We start from the raw sequence: 15893 nt of genomic DNA, 5'->3' as shown, positions 1-15893 counted from the left end.
TCTGGGACCTTTGGTTTTATCAAAAGACTAGATAAAAGACTAGATAACAAGACTAGATAATCTGACTCTACATTCTATAAATTAGCTTTATTTATTTATTTATTTTGACAGACGGTCTTGCTCTATCACCCAGTCTGAAGTGAGAGCAGTGGCACCATCACGGCTCACTGCAACCTCAACCTCCCAGGCTCAGCTTCCCAAGTAGCTGGAACCACAAGAACGCTCTGCTAATTTTTAAATTTTTTTACAGAGATGGGATCTCACTCTGTTATGTAGGTTGGTCTCAAACTCCTGGCCTCAAGTGGTCCTCTCACCTCAGCCTCCCAAAGTACTAGGATTACAGGCGTGAGCCACTGTGCCCTGCCATGAACATTTTATTTTAACCAATTTTGTTGGTTTTGAGATCGTTGTTAAATAAAAGTAACAGCAGCACATATGGAAGATGCAAACTGATGAACTCTATAGGAACATCTGCAGTGTTTCATACAGTCTCTGACTTTCAAATGCAAAGAAAAAAAAATAGGTTGTATCTGAAGACTATTCTAGTAATATTTTGACCACACAAGCTACTGGGGTAGGAAAAAATAGTAGAAGAATAGTGTAAGTGTTCAAGGAAAAATGCCACCAGAAAAAAACCAAAATAAAAAACAGATGCTCCACATACGGTTATTACTACATTACAGAAGCTTTTCATAGTTTTTCAGTGCTCTTAAAAAGGGCAAATAGAAAAAGAAACAAAATGTTTTCTTAACCATTTACATATATTACATGTATTTTTCACATCCTCAAACCTGGAAAGGACCAAATATAAGATAATCTATGTGGCCGGGCACAGTGGCTCACACCTGTAATCCCAGCACTTTGGGAGGCCAAGGCGGACAGATCATGAGGTCAGGAGTTCGAGACCAGGCTGACTAACACGGTGAAACCCCGTCTCTACTAAAAATACAAAAATTAGCCAGGCATGGTGGCGCATGCCTGTAATCCCAGCTACTCAGGAGGCTGAGGCAGGAGAAATCACTTGAACCTGGGAGGTGGAAGTTGCAGTGAGCTGAGATCGCGCCACTGCACTCCAGCCTGGGCGACAAGAGTGAAACTCCGTCTCAAAGGAAAAAAAAAGAAAAAAAAGAAAAAAAAAAGATAATCTATAGACTGAGTTATTTGTGAATATAACTGACCTGCTCGACTATACTTTATAACTCTCTAGTATTTACTAGTAGTGTGCCAGAACATAAAAAACACCTCATACTGGTTGAATAAGTGAGTAAACAAAAATATATGAATCTCTAATCTACAAATAAGATTATACATAATAAATTCTGATCAACCTTTACTAGTTGTTTTGTATCATAGTCTAGTAAAATCCAATATCTGAAGTAAAACAGATGGAACTAAATATGCAAGAGTTATATCATTCCCAGGCATCAATAAGAATTTGAAATTACAACTAAGATAGATCACAGAATACAATCAAAACCAAATAACCAAAACATATTTTTTAAAAAACAGCCTGACATTCACCTACATCAACCCCCAGTCTATCCAAAGTCCTTTGCCTTCTACAGCAGATAACAAAGGTAAGAAAAGAAAATCTCACCAATTCATAACACAACTTTTTTTAAATGCTTTTAAGGCCGGTTGCAGTGGCTCACCCCTATCATCTTAGCACTTTGGGAGGCTGAGACAGGCAGATCGCTGGAGCCCAGGAGCTGGAGACCAGCCTAGGCAACATGGTTAAACCCTGTCTCTACAAAAAAAAAAAAAAAACATTACCCAGCCATGGTGGCCTGCGCCTGTAGTCCCAGCAACTTGGGGAGGCTGAGGTGGAAGGATCACCTGAGTCCAGAGGTCAAGGCTGCAGCGAGCCACTGTACTTCAGCCTGGGCAAAAGAGACCCTGTCTCAAAAAAAAAAAAAAAAAGCTTTACAGAAGTTATTGACTAATCTAATTTTGCCTATAAGTTAATTTCCACAATTTCATTCTTTTTTGATTAAGAGGATAGGCAAAACACAAATTTTACTGTTTTTTAAATTCAATTAAAAATAAGGCAGGCATGGTGGCTCACACCTGTAATCCCAGCACTTTGGGAGGCCAAGATGGGCAGATCACGAGGTCAGGAGATCGAGACCATCCTGGCTAACACGGTGAATCCCCGCCTCTACTGAAAATACAAAAAAATTAGCCGGTCGTGGTGGCACTCGCCTGTAGTCCCAGCTACTTGGGAGGCTGAGGCAGGAGAATCGCTTGAACCCGGAGGTGGAGGTTGCAATGAGCCAAGATTGTGCCACTGCACTCCAGCCTGGGCGACAGAGCGAGACTCCATCTCAAAAAAAAAAAAAAAGATAAAATCAGAGAAGGGCCTATCCTGCTCTCAAGAGATAAAATAGGTACATAAATACCTACAAGATTGAAAGTGTAAATGCCACGAGAGATGTGCAGAAAAAGCATTACAGGAGTCCAGAGGGAGCTGTTACCACCTCACAGAAATATAACCCCTTCAATCTGTTTAAAACAATGTGATAACTATTAACTCCCTTTAGGCTCACAATAGCCAACCCTAGGAGAGTAGATGTTTACCTAATATGAAAGATGAGGAAACTGAAGCACAGAAAGGTTGATCAAGTTCCAAAATGTCACATAGTTACAGCAAGAATCAAGATACTTTGTATTATATTTTCTCCGGGGGAGTAGTTCAACATATGGCAAGCCTTTTGTAAAAGGAAAGAGTATTTTAGTATTGTAAGTAATCAGTTCCTACTGTGAGCATTTTATACATAGCTACATCCATATATACAATTAGTCTTGACTTCCATTGACAGGTGTACTTAAAGCAAGGCCAAGCAACTGGGTACTATAAATACTAAAATAAATAAATAAATTTCCACCGGATGTTAACAGAAGAAGAAAAAAAGATACAAGATTTCTCTCTCCAGTAACTTGCGGTTACTTCTTCTGTAATTGTTACCCTTGTCTAAATAACATTCTAAAATTGGTCTGCTCCTGAGCCCGGGCAAGTACAAGTTGGTTCATCCAATAAATATCTTCATGAAAAGGTACATCAAAACATTTCAAAAAGCTATAAAAATTAAACAATGCCATCAACTCTTCAGTTATCCACAGGACAATCACATGTGACCCAGCATCAGCAGCTATTGATCAAGATATGTTGAACGAATGAATGAATCTTTGTAGGCATTTTAAAATCCCAGGCCTGTTGCTCCTTGCACACTGCCATGTTCAGCCTTCCATCACTGCCTCAGCAGGGTGCACACATGGAATGTAAATTTCAATATAATTAGGATATAATTAGAGAAGCAAATCTGATGCAGGTTTACATACTAATCCCAAAGATTAGAATTACCTATACCACTACTCTCCAAGGTTAACTCTGTTGAAGAGGCACCGCAGCATGCAACATCACATAAAGAAAACTGACACTTTCTGAGCAAATAGTTTTCGTCCATATCACTTATTCCCATCCATTCCTCTAATACATGACTATTCCTGATCCAGTGAATTTGAAGAATTCAGTCTCCTCTCCATAAAGGCTGATTTCACAACTACAGTTTCTCAAATTCCTCTCTCCCCAAAAAGAGGGGCACTCACGGACTTCGCTCAAGAAAACACCAACAATAAACGGCAGAGGTATAGGGTTCGGATCTTTGCCATCTCCACCAGTACCCAGCCTTCGCCATTACACCCTGAAGCGGTCTGTTAGAAAGGTGAACTAATTTACTCTGCTCGCACTTGTCCATGGCTGTCACCCTCCCTAGCCCCCTTCTACACTCCCAAGTCCGCCACCAACTCCGCCTCAGTGAGCCCAGGCCCGCCACCTGCGCCGGCCCCACCCGGGGCCCCGGCTGCCCGCTCTCCCTCGCGGGCCCTGTAGGCTCTGCACGCCCCTCCGCACAGGACACCTCGGGACCAGCCCCGGCCCGGCCACAGCCCATTCTTCCTTCAAACTCCATAAGCCTCCGCTAGCCGAGCCCGAGCTCCGCGCCGCGCCCGGCTATCGCCTGGGCTACCGAGGAGAAGAGGCCAGGCGGCCAGGACGGGTCCCGACCTGCCCAGGCCTGCGACACCCCCCGCCCGGCGGAGAAACCGTCCCAGTGGCTGCTGCCCCGGGAGACCTCGGAAGCCCCCGGACTAACAGGAGCCCGGAGGCCGGGGTTGCAGGCGCCAGGGCCTACTCACCGGGAGCTGGCTGAGCGTGGGAGCCGACGTGCGCCCCGGCCTGAGGAGTGGGGCGCGGTCCCGGCGCGCGGCCCTACACCGGGACCTCGCTTGGCGCGGCGAGCCGGGCGCTCACTCCAGCCGCCGCCGCCGCCGCCGCTGCTGCTGCTTCGCCACCTTGGCCGCCATCTTGACTCAACCCCTCTCCCTCCCCCCAGCCCGGGGAGCCGCGGCTAAGGCGGCTCCGGCGCCGGCTCCTCCTCCTTCCGGAGAGTTGGGAGACCGACTCCCTCCGCTGGCCGGGGCCTTTCCTACCTCGGCGGAGCTTCCTGGGTCGCGCCGCGCCCGGTCTCCTCACGTCTCCTCTAGGCCTGGCAGCGGCGGTCCTCTCGGACGGAGACGGGGCCGGGCAGCGCCCAGCCGGATCCAGCGCGGCTGCCATCGCGCCCTGGACTTGTGCGCCCCCCGCGAGCCAGTCTGTTCTGCGCGCCCGAGGCCTTCCCCAAGCGTGGGAAAAGGAAAAACGCCAGGCTGTGCAAGGGACCCTGCAACCCCTCTGCGGCGGGGCGGCGGGGGCCTCCTCTGTCCGGAGCCGCGGAGAGGAAAGCCAGGTCCCCCTCGTGGCTGGGAGCCGGAGGGGTGCATTTCGACCTGCCCAAGATACTTTCTAGGGCTCTGGCTGGAATTCACATCAAGCCCTCACTGAAATGCTGGGCGAGGCCGATTTGTCCACGATGTTGCTCCTTAACCTTAAGTTACTTGCAATAGGAGCCTGTGGCCCTCGCGACTGTCAAGTGCACTCTCCGCCTTACCCTGCCGGGGAAATGACGGTTCCTCGTAACCGCACGCGTACTTTCCTTTAGAAAAGCCAGGCCCGACAGGACGCAGTGGGTCACGCTTGTAAATCCCAGCACTTTGGGAGGCCGAGGCCGGCCCATCACTTAAGGTCAGGAGTTCGAGACCAGCCTGACCAACATGGAGAAACTCCGTCACTACTAAAAATACAAAAATTAACCGGGCATGGTGGCGCGTGCCTGTAATCCCAGCTACTGGGGAGGCCGAAGTGGGAGAATTGCTTGAACGCGGGAGGCTGAGGTTGCAGCGAGCCTAGATCGCGCCACTGCACTCCAGCCTGGGCGACCAGAGCCAGACCCTGACTCAAAAAAAAGAAAGAAGGAGCCGGGCGCGGTGGCTCACGCCTGTAATCCCAGCACTTTGGGAGGCCTAGGCGAGCGGATCACGAGGTCAGGAGTTCGAGACCAGCCTAGTTAATATGGTGAACGTCTCTACTAAAAATACAAAAATTCGCCGGGCGTGGTGGCGCGCGCCTACAGTCCCAACTACTCGGGAGGCTGAGGCAGAACAGTCGCTTGAACCCGGGAGACAGAGGTTGCAGTGAGCCGAGATCGCTCCACTGCACTACAGCCTGGCCGACAGAGCCTCTCAAAAAAAAGAGAAAAGCCGTCCAAAAGTGAGAAGTAAAAACAAAGTTGGTGTAACTGGCTGTTTCGGAAAACTGTCATCCGGATAACGGGCTGTCTAACCCTATAATTACGAGAAAGGCCCGAGTTTTAAGAAATGAGTTCGAAAATGAGTTGAAGAAGAGGAAGGCACTCTTACTACAAGACAAGAAGTGGTAGCTTATATATAAGACGCGTCCTTTTAAAGCGATTGTACAGTGTGGTAGGACTAGGGTAGGAAACTGGACGGCATGGAGACTTCTGTGTTAAAACACAGGAGAACCCTTAACGGTAAAACCTCAAGCTTCCGGAGCATGTCGGTGGGGAGGGACTTAACCGCGGAACCCAACATCCCCGGGTGCCGTTTTCCAGCCGGAGTCGGGGGTCAGAGGTCGCCTTTCCTACTGCGCAGGCTCAATGCTACTTACCCGTAATGGAAGCAATGTGGCTCCTGTGTGTGGCGGCGGCGGTCGTGGCATGGGGCTTCCTCTGGGTTTGGGACTCCTCAGAACGAGTGAAGAGTCGGGAGCAGGGAGAACGGCTGGGAGCCGAAAGCCGGACCCTCCTGGCCATAGCGCACCCTGACGATGAAGCCATGTTTTTTGCTCCCACAGTGCTAGGCTTGGCCCGCCTAAGGCACTGGGTGTACCTGCTCTGCTTCTCTGCAGGTAGGAGGCCATAGGAGGGGCGATGGGAGCCGGGGCTGTGAAAGGGATTTAAGTGCTAACCGATCTCAGTCGCCGCCTTCTCGAAGAGTTTTCTGTAGGGAGCTAAGTGAATACACCGAAGGTCTTACCTCTGACTCCCTCACAGGCTAGGGACAGGAGCGGCTGGCTTACCTGGTGGGTTGTGGGACGTGGGCAGCTAGCGTAGTACGCTAGCAGGATTGAGGAGCAGAGAAACAGTTGCGGTTGGTTGCATTTCCAATGGGAACTCCACCTGTACTTGTTATTCTGTGGAACTTTTTTTTTTTATTTGTAGAAGGTGCAAGAATATTGACCTTACTATATAGTTCACGAAACAATCTATACTGTATCGTGCCTGCTCCATCCTTAAAGTTAACTTTTAATAATAGTGAAAGACCTTCCTGCTGCCTTTAAATGCAACTTGTGCTAGTAACATGCATGTGTCAAACTGAAGAATTAGACATAGATGATTACATAGAAAGTAATTTTGTAGGTAATTTTAGAGTTCAACTGCACCCAACTTTCAGTGAAGGAACCTTTCAAATAATAGATTTTTGTTTACCATAGAGAAAAGATCAAATGACAAAGCAAATATTGACCATCAAGCTGGAATATGGTGATTATTGAACAGTTGTATAAATGAAGTAATTGAATTGTACACATACAATGGGTGAATTTCATGGTATGTCAAACTATACCTCAATAAAGCTGTTTTTTAAAATTGCCCATGACCTCTTTTCCCATTTGGTTGTGTGTCTTTCCAATTCTTTTTCTATACAGCTTCTTCACAGAAATCACATTTTATAAAATTCTATATCATTTTTACTTAACATTACTTTTTCATTTACTTACCAAATACTTATTAAACATTTATGTGCTAGGCCTTATTCTATGCCCTAGGGATACAAAAGTGGAAAGCTAGATAAGAGCAGTGTCCTCATGAAACTTAAAACATCTACCCATATTAATTAGATCTAAATGTATAGCTTGTTAAATGGCTTCATTGGGATAAATCTTAATCATCCTTTATTGTCTGTACCTTCAGAGGTTTTTTCCTAGTTTATTGCAAAGAGCAGAAAACATCTTTATGTATTTTATATTATTTCATTAGTATTAATTTCTAAAATTGGCGGTTTTGAGGCTTTGCATGCAAAGCACATTCCCAAAAACTATATGCCAATTTACTCTTTTTTGTTGTTGTTGTTGAGATGGAGTCTCACTCTGTCTCCCAGGCCGGAGTGCAGTGGCACGATCTCGGCTCATTGCAACCTCCACCTCCCGGGTTCAAGTGATTTTCCTGCCTCAGCCTGCCGAGTAGCTGGGTTTACAGGCGCATGCCACCACACCTGGCTAATGTTTGTACTTTTAGTAGAGATGGGGTTTCACCATGTCAGCCAGGCTGGTCTCAAACTCCTGACCTCTAGTGATCCACCCGCCTTGGCCTCCCAAAGTGCTCGGGATTACAAGTGTGAGCCACCGTGCCTGGCCTACCCATTTGTATTCTTACTGACACTAATGAGAGTATCTGTCTTAATATATTACTTCCTGTAGCATTGACTGATTTTTTTATAAATTTCTTTCTTGTGTGTGTGTGAGACGGAGTCTCGCTCTATTGCCCAGGCTGGAGTGCAGTGGCGCAATCTCGGCTCACTGCAAGTTCTGCCTCCTAGGTTCACACCTTTCTTTCTGGGACTACAGGTGCCCACCACTACACCCAGCTAATTTTTTTGTTTTTTTGTTTTTTTTAGTAGAGACGGGGTTTCACTGTGTTAGCCAAGATGGCAATTCTCCTACCTCAGCCTCTCGAGTAGCTAGGACTACAGTGTGCACCACATGCTGGGCTAATTTTGGTATTTTTAGTGGAGCCGAGGTTTCACCATGATGGCCAGGCTGGTCTCGAACTCCTGACAAGTGATCTGCCCACAGGTGTAAGCCACCGCACCCAGCCAGCTAGCTTTTAGTTGTATTTGTATTTTATATTACAACTATAGGAGTCAAATGATAAGCTAGTTTGTTACAAGATCTTCAAGAGAAGCCTAGATTTTATTTGCAAAACATTATAGGTACTGCTCTTTAATAAACTTACCCTTATTTTCAATAAGTTCATAAAAATTTGGGACCACAATTGAAAATTTGTTCAAATAAAAAATATAGGCCGGGCATGGTGGCTCATGCCTGTAATCCAAGCACTTTGATAGGCCGAGTTGGGCAGATCACGAGGTCAAGAGCTCGAGACCATCCTGGCCAACGTGTTGAAACCCCGTCCCTCCTAAAACTACAAAAATTAGCTGGCTGTGGTGGTCTGCGCCTATAGTCCCAGCTACTCGGAAGGCTGAAGCAGGAGAATCGCTTGAACCCGGGAGGCGGAGGTTGCAGTGAGCCGAGATCGCGCCACTGCACTCCAGCCTGGCAACAGAGGGAGATTCCGTCTCAAAATATATATATACATAGAGATATATGTACATATATATGTATAGAGAGAGAACATGCACTTGGCACTCAATGTTTTTATTGTCTTTCATTATTTCCTCTGAATCCATTTTGTTTTTTCTTGTATGTTATTTATTCTTTATTCGTGTTTTGTTTTTTATTTTTATTTTATTTTATTTTATTTTGAGACGGAGTCTCACCCTGTCTCTCAGGCTGGAGTGCAGTAGTTCGATCTTGGCTCACTGCAACATCTGCTTCCTGGGTTCAAGTGATTCTCCTGCCTCAGCCTCTCGAGTAGCTGGGATTACAGGCATGCACCACCACGCCCAGCCAATTTTGTATTTTTAGTAGAGATGGGGTTTCACCATGTTGTTCAGGCTAGTCTCAAACTCCTGACCTCGGCCGGGCGCGGTGGCTCAAGCCTGTAATCCCAGCACTTTGGGAGGCCGAGACGGGCGGATCACGAGGTCAGGAGATCAAGACCATCCTGGCTAATGCGGTGAAACCCCGTCTCTACTAAAAATACAAAAAACTAGCCGGGCAAGGTGGTGGCGCCTGTAGCCCCAGTTACTCGGGAGGCTGAGGCAGGAGAATGGCGTAAACCCGGGAGGCGGAGCTTGCAGTGAGCCGAGATCCGGCCACTGCACTCCAGGCTGGGCGACAGAGCGAGACTCCGTCTCAAAAAAAAAAAAAAAAAAAAAAAAAAAACTCCTGACCTCAAGTGATTCGCCCACTTCGGCCTCCCAAAGTGCTGGGATTACAGGTGTGAGCCACCACGCCTGGCCACGTCAGGCTAATTTTTGTATTTTCAGTAGAGACAGGGTTTTACCATGATGGCCAAACTGGTCTCGAACTCCTGACCTCAGGCGATCCGCCTGCCCCGGCCTCCCAAAGTGCTGGGATTCCATGCATGAGCCACCGAGCATGGCCTGTTTGTTTATTTTATAAAACAGGATCTTGTTCTATCTAGAGCCTTTCCCCTCCAGACTGTACTGCCAGCTCTTATATCAGGTGACAGAGGAAGACCCTGTCTTTATAAAATAAACCAAACATGAATAACATACAAGAAAAAATGGTAAGTTGGATTCAGAGGAAATAATGATTACAGCGTGAGCCACTGCTCTGGGCCTAATTTTTAAAATCACTTTTTAAATTCACAAGTCATTCAAACATGTATGGATTAAACATTATCTATTCTGCTGACTTAACATACTAATATGAAAAACAGGAAGCTATTTGTAATATAATGAAAGCTATAATGTTTTGATGGAGAAAGTACTATGGACACAAAATGGAAAAAAGCATTAAATCTCTTTTCAGGGTTTTAGATTAAGGAAATCTCCAAATTGGTTTTCTTTTGAGCTGGACTTTAAAAATAGGAGTAGATATATATAGGAAGCAAGCAGTAGTAAAGGCATCAGTAACTCTTGGATTCGCTTGAATAATTCATTCTAACAAGATCTTCAGTTTAAGAGAAGGGGAGAAGCAGGGGAAAACTAATAATTGCTTTGTTATTGGTGGCTCATTTCATCCTGTCAGCAACTCTATGAGGTAGGTACTATTGTTTTCTCCATTATACAAGTATGGGAACTGAATCACGAAGTTTAACTAACAGCCAAAGTGACCAGCTACAGTGTGAAGAAGCCAGGACCCCGTGGTTTTTCTCTGTTCTAAAACCGTTACACCCAATCTGCCTCTCACATTGCCTTGTATGCCTTGTCAGTTGATGAAATATCTAAATGGATTCCCAGTGTATGTTCCAAGGAACATTAGTTCATCAAGCTGCTATTTTTAAAAAAGAGGCCAGGCACAGTAGCTCACACCAGTAATCCCAGCACTTTGGGAGGCCGAGGCAGGTGCATCACGTGAGGTCAGGAATTCCAGACCAGCCTGGCCAACATGGAGAAACCCCATTTCTACTAAAAATACAAAAATTAGCCAGGGTGGTGGCACACGCCTGTAATCCCAGCTACTTGGGAGGCTGAGACAGGAGAATCACTTGAACCCAGTAGGCAGAGGTTGCAGTGAGCAGAGATCGTACCACTGCACTCCAGCTTGGGCATCAGAGCAAGACTCCAACTCAGAATAAATAAATAAAATAAAAAGAATGCCTTGGTCAAGTTTGGAGAATAGCCAGATGTGCTATCCTTTATGTAGACGTTTACAGTCTGTATGAGAATATCAACATCTTCGAGAAGCATTGCTGTAAAAAACTTTTACTTGGTTTAATCCAGTATTCCTCCAATTTACGTGACCACTAGAATACCTACTAATAGATGCATCTCTTATGTAGTAGGATGTCATTGAATATATATGGTAGAGAAGTAACATAATCAGTTTTGTGTTTTAGAAAGCTCATTCTTGGCCAGGCACAGTGCCTCATGCCTGTAACCCCAGAACTTTGGGAGGCTGAGGTGGGTGGATCATGAGGTCAGGAGTTCGAGACCAGCCTGGCAAACATGGTGAAACCCCATCTCTACTAAAAATACAAACATTAGCCGGGCATGGTGGTGGATGCCTGTAATCCTAGCTACTCGGGAGGCTGAGGCAGGAGAATTGCTTGAACCCAGGAGGCAGAGGTTGCGGTGAGCCAAGATTGCTCCACTGCACTTCAGCTTGAGCGACAGAGCTAGACTCTTGTCTCAAAAATAAAAGCTCCATCTTGGACCAGGTATGGTGGCTCATGCCTGTAATCCCAACCCTTTGGGAGGCCAAAGTGGGAGGATCACTTGAGGCCAGGAGTTCAAGACCAACCTGGTCAACATAGTGAGATCCCATCTATTTAAAAAAGGAAAAAAAAAAAAAAAAAAAAAAAAGCTGATTCTAGTGGCAATGTGGAGAATGGTTTGGAAGGAAAGATTGGAGTCAGGAAAACCAATTCAGCCCAGGCTGCTTCTCTAAACTGCACTGCCAGCTCTCATATATTAGATTTATATGTAATTCTAGTCTATACACTTTAGTCATTTCAACAACCCTATCTTAATTACTGCAGCTTATAAAAGCTACACTAGGCCAGCTGTGTTGGCTCACTCCTGTAGTCCCAGCACTTTGGGAGACAGAGATGGGTAGATCACTAGTTCAAGAGAGCGAGACCATCCGGGCCAACAGGGTGAAACCCTGTCTCTACTAAAAATACAAAAATTAGCTGGGCATGGTGATGTACACCTGTAGTCCCAGCTACTCGGGAGACTGAGGCAGGAGAATCACTTGAACCTGGGAGGCGGAGGTTGCAGTGAGCCAGGATTGTGCCACTGCACTTCAGCCTGGGTGACAGAGCAAGACTCCGTCTCAGGGGAAAAAAAAAAAAAAAGCTACACTATATTATGGAAGCGCTATTATCTGATATGAATAGCCTTCTGACTGTTCTTTGGGGTATGTTTGCTGTTGTTGACCCTTTTTTACAAATACCTTTTTTATGTGGAGAGACAGAGCCTCACTCTGTTGCACAGACGATCTACGCTCACTGCAACCTCTGTCTCCTGGATTCAAGTGATCCCCCTGCTTCAGCCTCCCCAGTAGCTGGGAATACAGGCATGCATCACCACACCCAGCTAATTTTTGTATTTTTAGTAGAGACAGGGTTTTGCCATGTTGGCCAGGCTGGTCTCCAACTCTTGACCTCAGGTGATCCACCCTCCTAGGCCTCCCAAAGTGCTGAGATTACAAGATGAGCCACCATGCCCGGCCCCCAAATACATTTTAGAATTCGCTTGATGATGTTCAAGGAAAAATCTTGCTGACATTTTTTTTTCCCCCTTGAGACACTGTCTCGCTCTGACGTCCATGCTGGAGTGCAGTGGCGCGATCTCAGCTCGCTGCAACCTCCACCTCCTGGGTTCAAGTGATTCTCCTGCCTCAACCTCCCAAGTAGCTGGGACTACCGGCATGTGCCACCATGCCCGGCTAACTTATTTGTATTTTTAGCAGAAATGGGGTTTCACTGTGTTAGCCAGGATGGTCTCGATCTCCTGAGCTTGTGATCCACCTGCCTCGGCCTCACAAAGTGCTGGGATTACAGGCATGAGCCACAGTGCACAGCACTTGCTGGCATTTTTATTGGAATTTCACTGACTCTACTGATTAATAAAAGGAGAACTGACATTTCCAATATAAAGCCTTTGTGTCTCTGATATAATGGTATGCTTCCATTTATTATATGTTGGCCTTTTTTACTGTCTGTTAATAGTTTTGTAATTAATGTCTTAAATATGTATATTGAGATGATTATGTCATTGTGTCCATTAATCTGTTCTTATGTGTAGACATTCCTTTTGCAAATATAGTGTTACTTTCTCATACTTCAGTATCTTCTTTAATTTCTTTAACTATATTAAACATTTATATCTGCCTCTAATAATTCCAGTTGCTGCAGTCTGTATATCTGATTCTGTTCTTTGTTCTAGTAATTCATTCTGGGTGACTTGGTTCCATGTGTATTTTGTAATTTTTTTTTTAATGTAAGCACGTTTCTTTTTTTTTCTTTCTTATTTTTTTTTGAGACGGAGTCTTGCTTTGTCGCCCAGGCTGGAGTGCAGTGGCGCGATCTCGGCTCACTGCAAGTTCTGCCTCCCGGGTTCACGCCATTCTCCTACCTCAGCCTGCCGAGTAGCTGGGACTACAGGCACCCGCCACCATGCCCGGCTAATTGTTTGCTTTTTTTTTTTTTTTTTTTTTTTTTTAGTAGAGACGGGATTTCACTGTGTTGGCCAGGATGGTCTTGATCTCCTGACCTGGTGATCCACCTGCCTCAGCCTCTCAAAGTGCTGGGATTACAGGCATCAACCACCGTGCCTGGCCTTTTTTTTTTTTTTTTTTTTTTTGCACATGTTTCTTAGAACCGTATTTGTGGTAATATTTTGGTGATTTGCTTTAGCTTCAGCCAGGTAGCTAAGGGCACTACCTACCTGTGATCACTCTAAAATTTTAGATTGAGATTTTTCAGGCCACAGAGGTCATATAAATTCAGGGATCTAACCCAAGAGCATTCATTGTGGAATGCTGTGTAACAAATTGTCTCAAAACCGTGTGGCTTAAAACCATAATTAAATCTTTCCAGCCTGTGTGCTGGCACACACCTATAATTCTGGCACTTTCTGAGACCAAGGCAGGAGGATCACTTAACTCAAGAGTTCAGCCTGGGCAACATAGCCAGACCAGGAAAAAAAAAAAAAGCCGATCTTGGTGGCACCTGCATGTAGTCTCAGCTACTTGGGAGGCTGAGGTAGAGGAATACTTGAGCCCAGGATTTTGTGACTACAGTGAGCTATGATGATCATGCCTTATAGACTGAGATCCTGTCTCAAAAACAAACAAAACAAGGAAAACCAATCACCTTTTTTCTCATGGTTTCAGACAAAGTATACTTGTCTCTGCCTCACAACGTTTAGTACCTCATTTGGAGAACCCAAAGACTAGGGACTGGAATCACCTGAATACTCGTTCACTTATATATCTGGCTGTCAGCTGGGGACTTTGCTACAGATGTCAACCAGAACATCCACATACGGTATATCCATGTGACTTGGGCTTCCTCACAACCTGGTGGCTGAGTTCTTGGGCAAGTGTCCTAAGAAAGACCTGTGCTAGAGATAACCGTATTTCCTTTCAGGACCTATCTTTGAAAATCATGCAATATCATAAGCCACATCCAGGTTCAAGGAGAGAATTAGATTCCACCTCCTAATGGGGAATGTAGACATTCTAGAAGTGCGTGTGGGACTAGAAATATTGCTTTCGCTACTTTTGGAAAATACAGTCTATCACACCAAGTAAAAGAGAGTATGTGGTTAGCAATTCTTAGGTGGTGACATTTTGTCTTATTTTCCCTTCTGCTAGAACCAAACCTACAGATAGGAAGTAGCCCCACCGTACCTGTCTAGGGCAAGTTTTTTCCTGGTTCATCCAGAGAAGGTGTTGCCTTTTGAAGGTCCTGTCTTTATGTGGAGGTCTCCTTATTTGTGTCCAAGCTTTATCTCCTGCTCCCCTGACTTTAGGCCACCAAGGATATGGAGATGTTCACAAAGTGCTCTGGGTCAGCCCCATAATACCTCTCAGGATTCATGTCTGCCTATTGTTTTAGTCCATCAAGGATATCCCTTACGTTCCTGCTAGTTAAACCATGCATTCTAGAACACGTTTGCCTTTTATCTCACATGTTCAGGTATTCGTCCTGAGGGTTTCTCTGCATATCTGATTTGCCATGTTGCCTAAATAGAACTTATGAGGTTATTTTTAATATTGCTTTTTTTTAGACAGAGTCTCCCTCTGTCACCCAGGCTGGAGTGCAGTGGCACGATCTCAGCTCACTGCAACCTCCACCTCCTGGGTTCAAGTGATTCTCCTGCGTCAGCTTCCCGAGTAGCTGGGATTACAGGCACGTGCCACCCTCATAACCAGCTAATTTTGGTATTTTTGTAGAGCCAGGGTTTCGCCAGGCTGGTCTCAAATTCCTGACCTCAAGTAATCTACCCACCTTGGCCTCCCAAAGTGCTGGGATGACAGGCATGAGCCACCATGCCAGGCCTTAATATTGCTTTTAATCATTAATAATTCTTCAAGGTTTTTTTTTTTTTTGGAGACGGAGTCTGGCTCTGTCGCCCAGGCTGGAATGCAGTGGTGCAATCTTGGTTCACCGCAACCTCTGCCTCCCAGGTTCAAGCAATTCTCCTGCCTCAGCCTCCCAAGTTGCTGGGACTACAGGCGCACACTGCCACGCCCGGCTAATTTTTTGTATTTTAGTAGAGACGGGGCTTCGCCGAGTTGCACAGGCTGGTCTCAAACTCCTGAGCTCAGGCAATCTGCCCGCCTCGGCCTCCCAGAGTGCTAGGATTACAGGTGTGAGCCACTGCACCTGACCCAAAGTTTTTCATATTGAGATATATTTAGACCTAGCCTCAAAGTGTTAGTCTTGTCTTTCTAACTCTGTTCTTTCCAACTCAATATCTTTGAAATTTTTTTTAATATGATTTTAAGTATTGACTGCATCCTGTAAAGAATGGAATAGACTGGGGCTGGCCGCTGTGACTCAGGCCTGTAATCCCAGCACTTTGGGAGGCTGAAGTGGGTGAATCACTTGAGGCCAAGAGTTCAAGACCAGCCTGGCCAACATGGCGAAACTCCATCTCTACTAAGAATACAAAAATTA

General features: G+C 45.7%; 2 protein-coding genes across 15 annotated transcripts in view; one reads left to right on the top strand and one right to left on the bottom strand.

Moving 5' to 3' along the window:
* The window catches only part of NCOR1 (nuclear receptor corepressor 1), a 188020-nt gene extending 183638 nt beyond the window's left edge, over positions 1–4382 (bottom strand). For 12 of the 14 annotated variants that reach the window (XM_008010473.3, XM_008010477.3, XM_008010484.3 and 9 more), the window contains exon 1: positions 4195–4382. The gene's annotated coding sequence lies outside the window, so the exon portion shown is untranslated. Of the gene's footprint in view, positions 1–1773; positions 1897–4194 lie in introns of all 14 variants that reach the window. The other 2 variants (XM_073004719.1, XM_037987823.2) reach the window with 2 other exon arrangements.
* Positions 4383–6066: 1684 nt separating this feature from the next.
* Positions 6067–15893, top strand: part of PIGL (phosphatidylinositol glycan anchor biosynthesis class L) — a 109412-nt gene continuing 99585 nt past the window's right edge. Inside the window, exon 1 of the mRNA XM_037987827.2 lies at positions 6067–6301. Coding sequence (XP_037843755.1) covers positions 6067–6301 — 235 coding nt within the window. The remainder of the gene's footprint in view (positions 6302–15893) is intronic.

The sequence above is a fragment of the Chlorocebus sabaeus genome, chromosome 16, assembly GCF_047675955.1.
Source record: "Chlorocebus sabaeus isolate Y175 chromosome 16, mChlSab1.0.hap1, whole genome shotgun sequence".
Classification (NCBI taxonomy): domain Eukaryota; kingdom Metazoa; phylum Chordata; class Mammalia; order Primates; family Cercopithecidae; genus Chlorocebus; species Chlorocebus sabaeus.
Note: the sequence above shows the minus strand (reverse complement) of the source record. Positions and strands in the feature narration are given on the sequence as shown.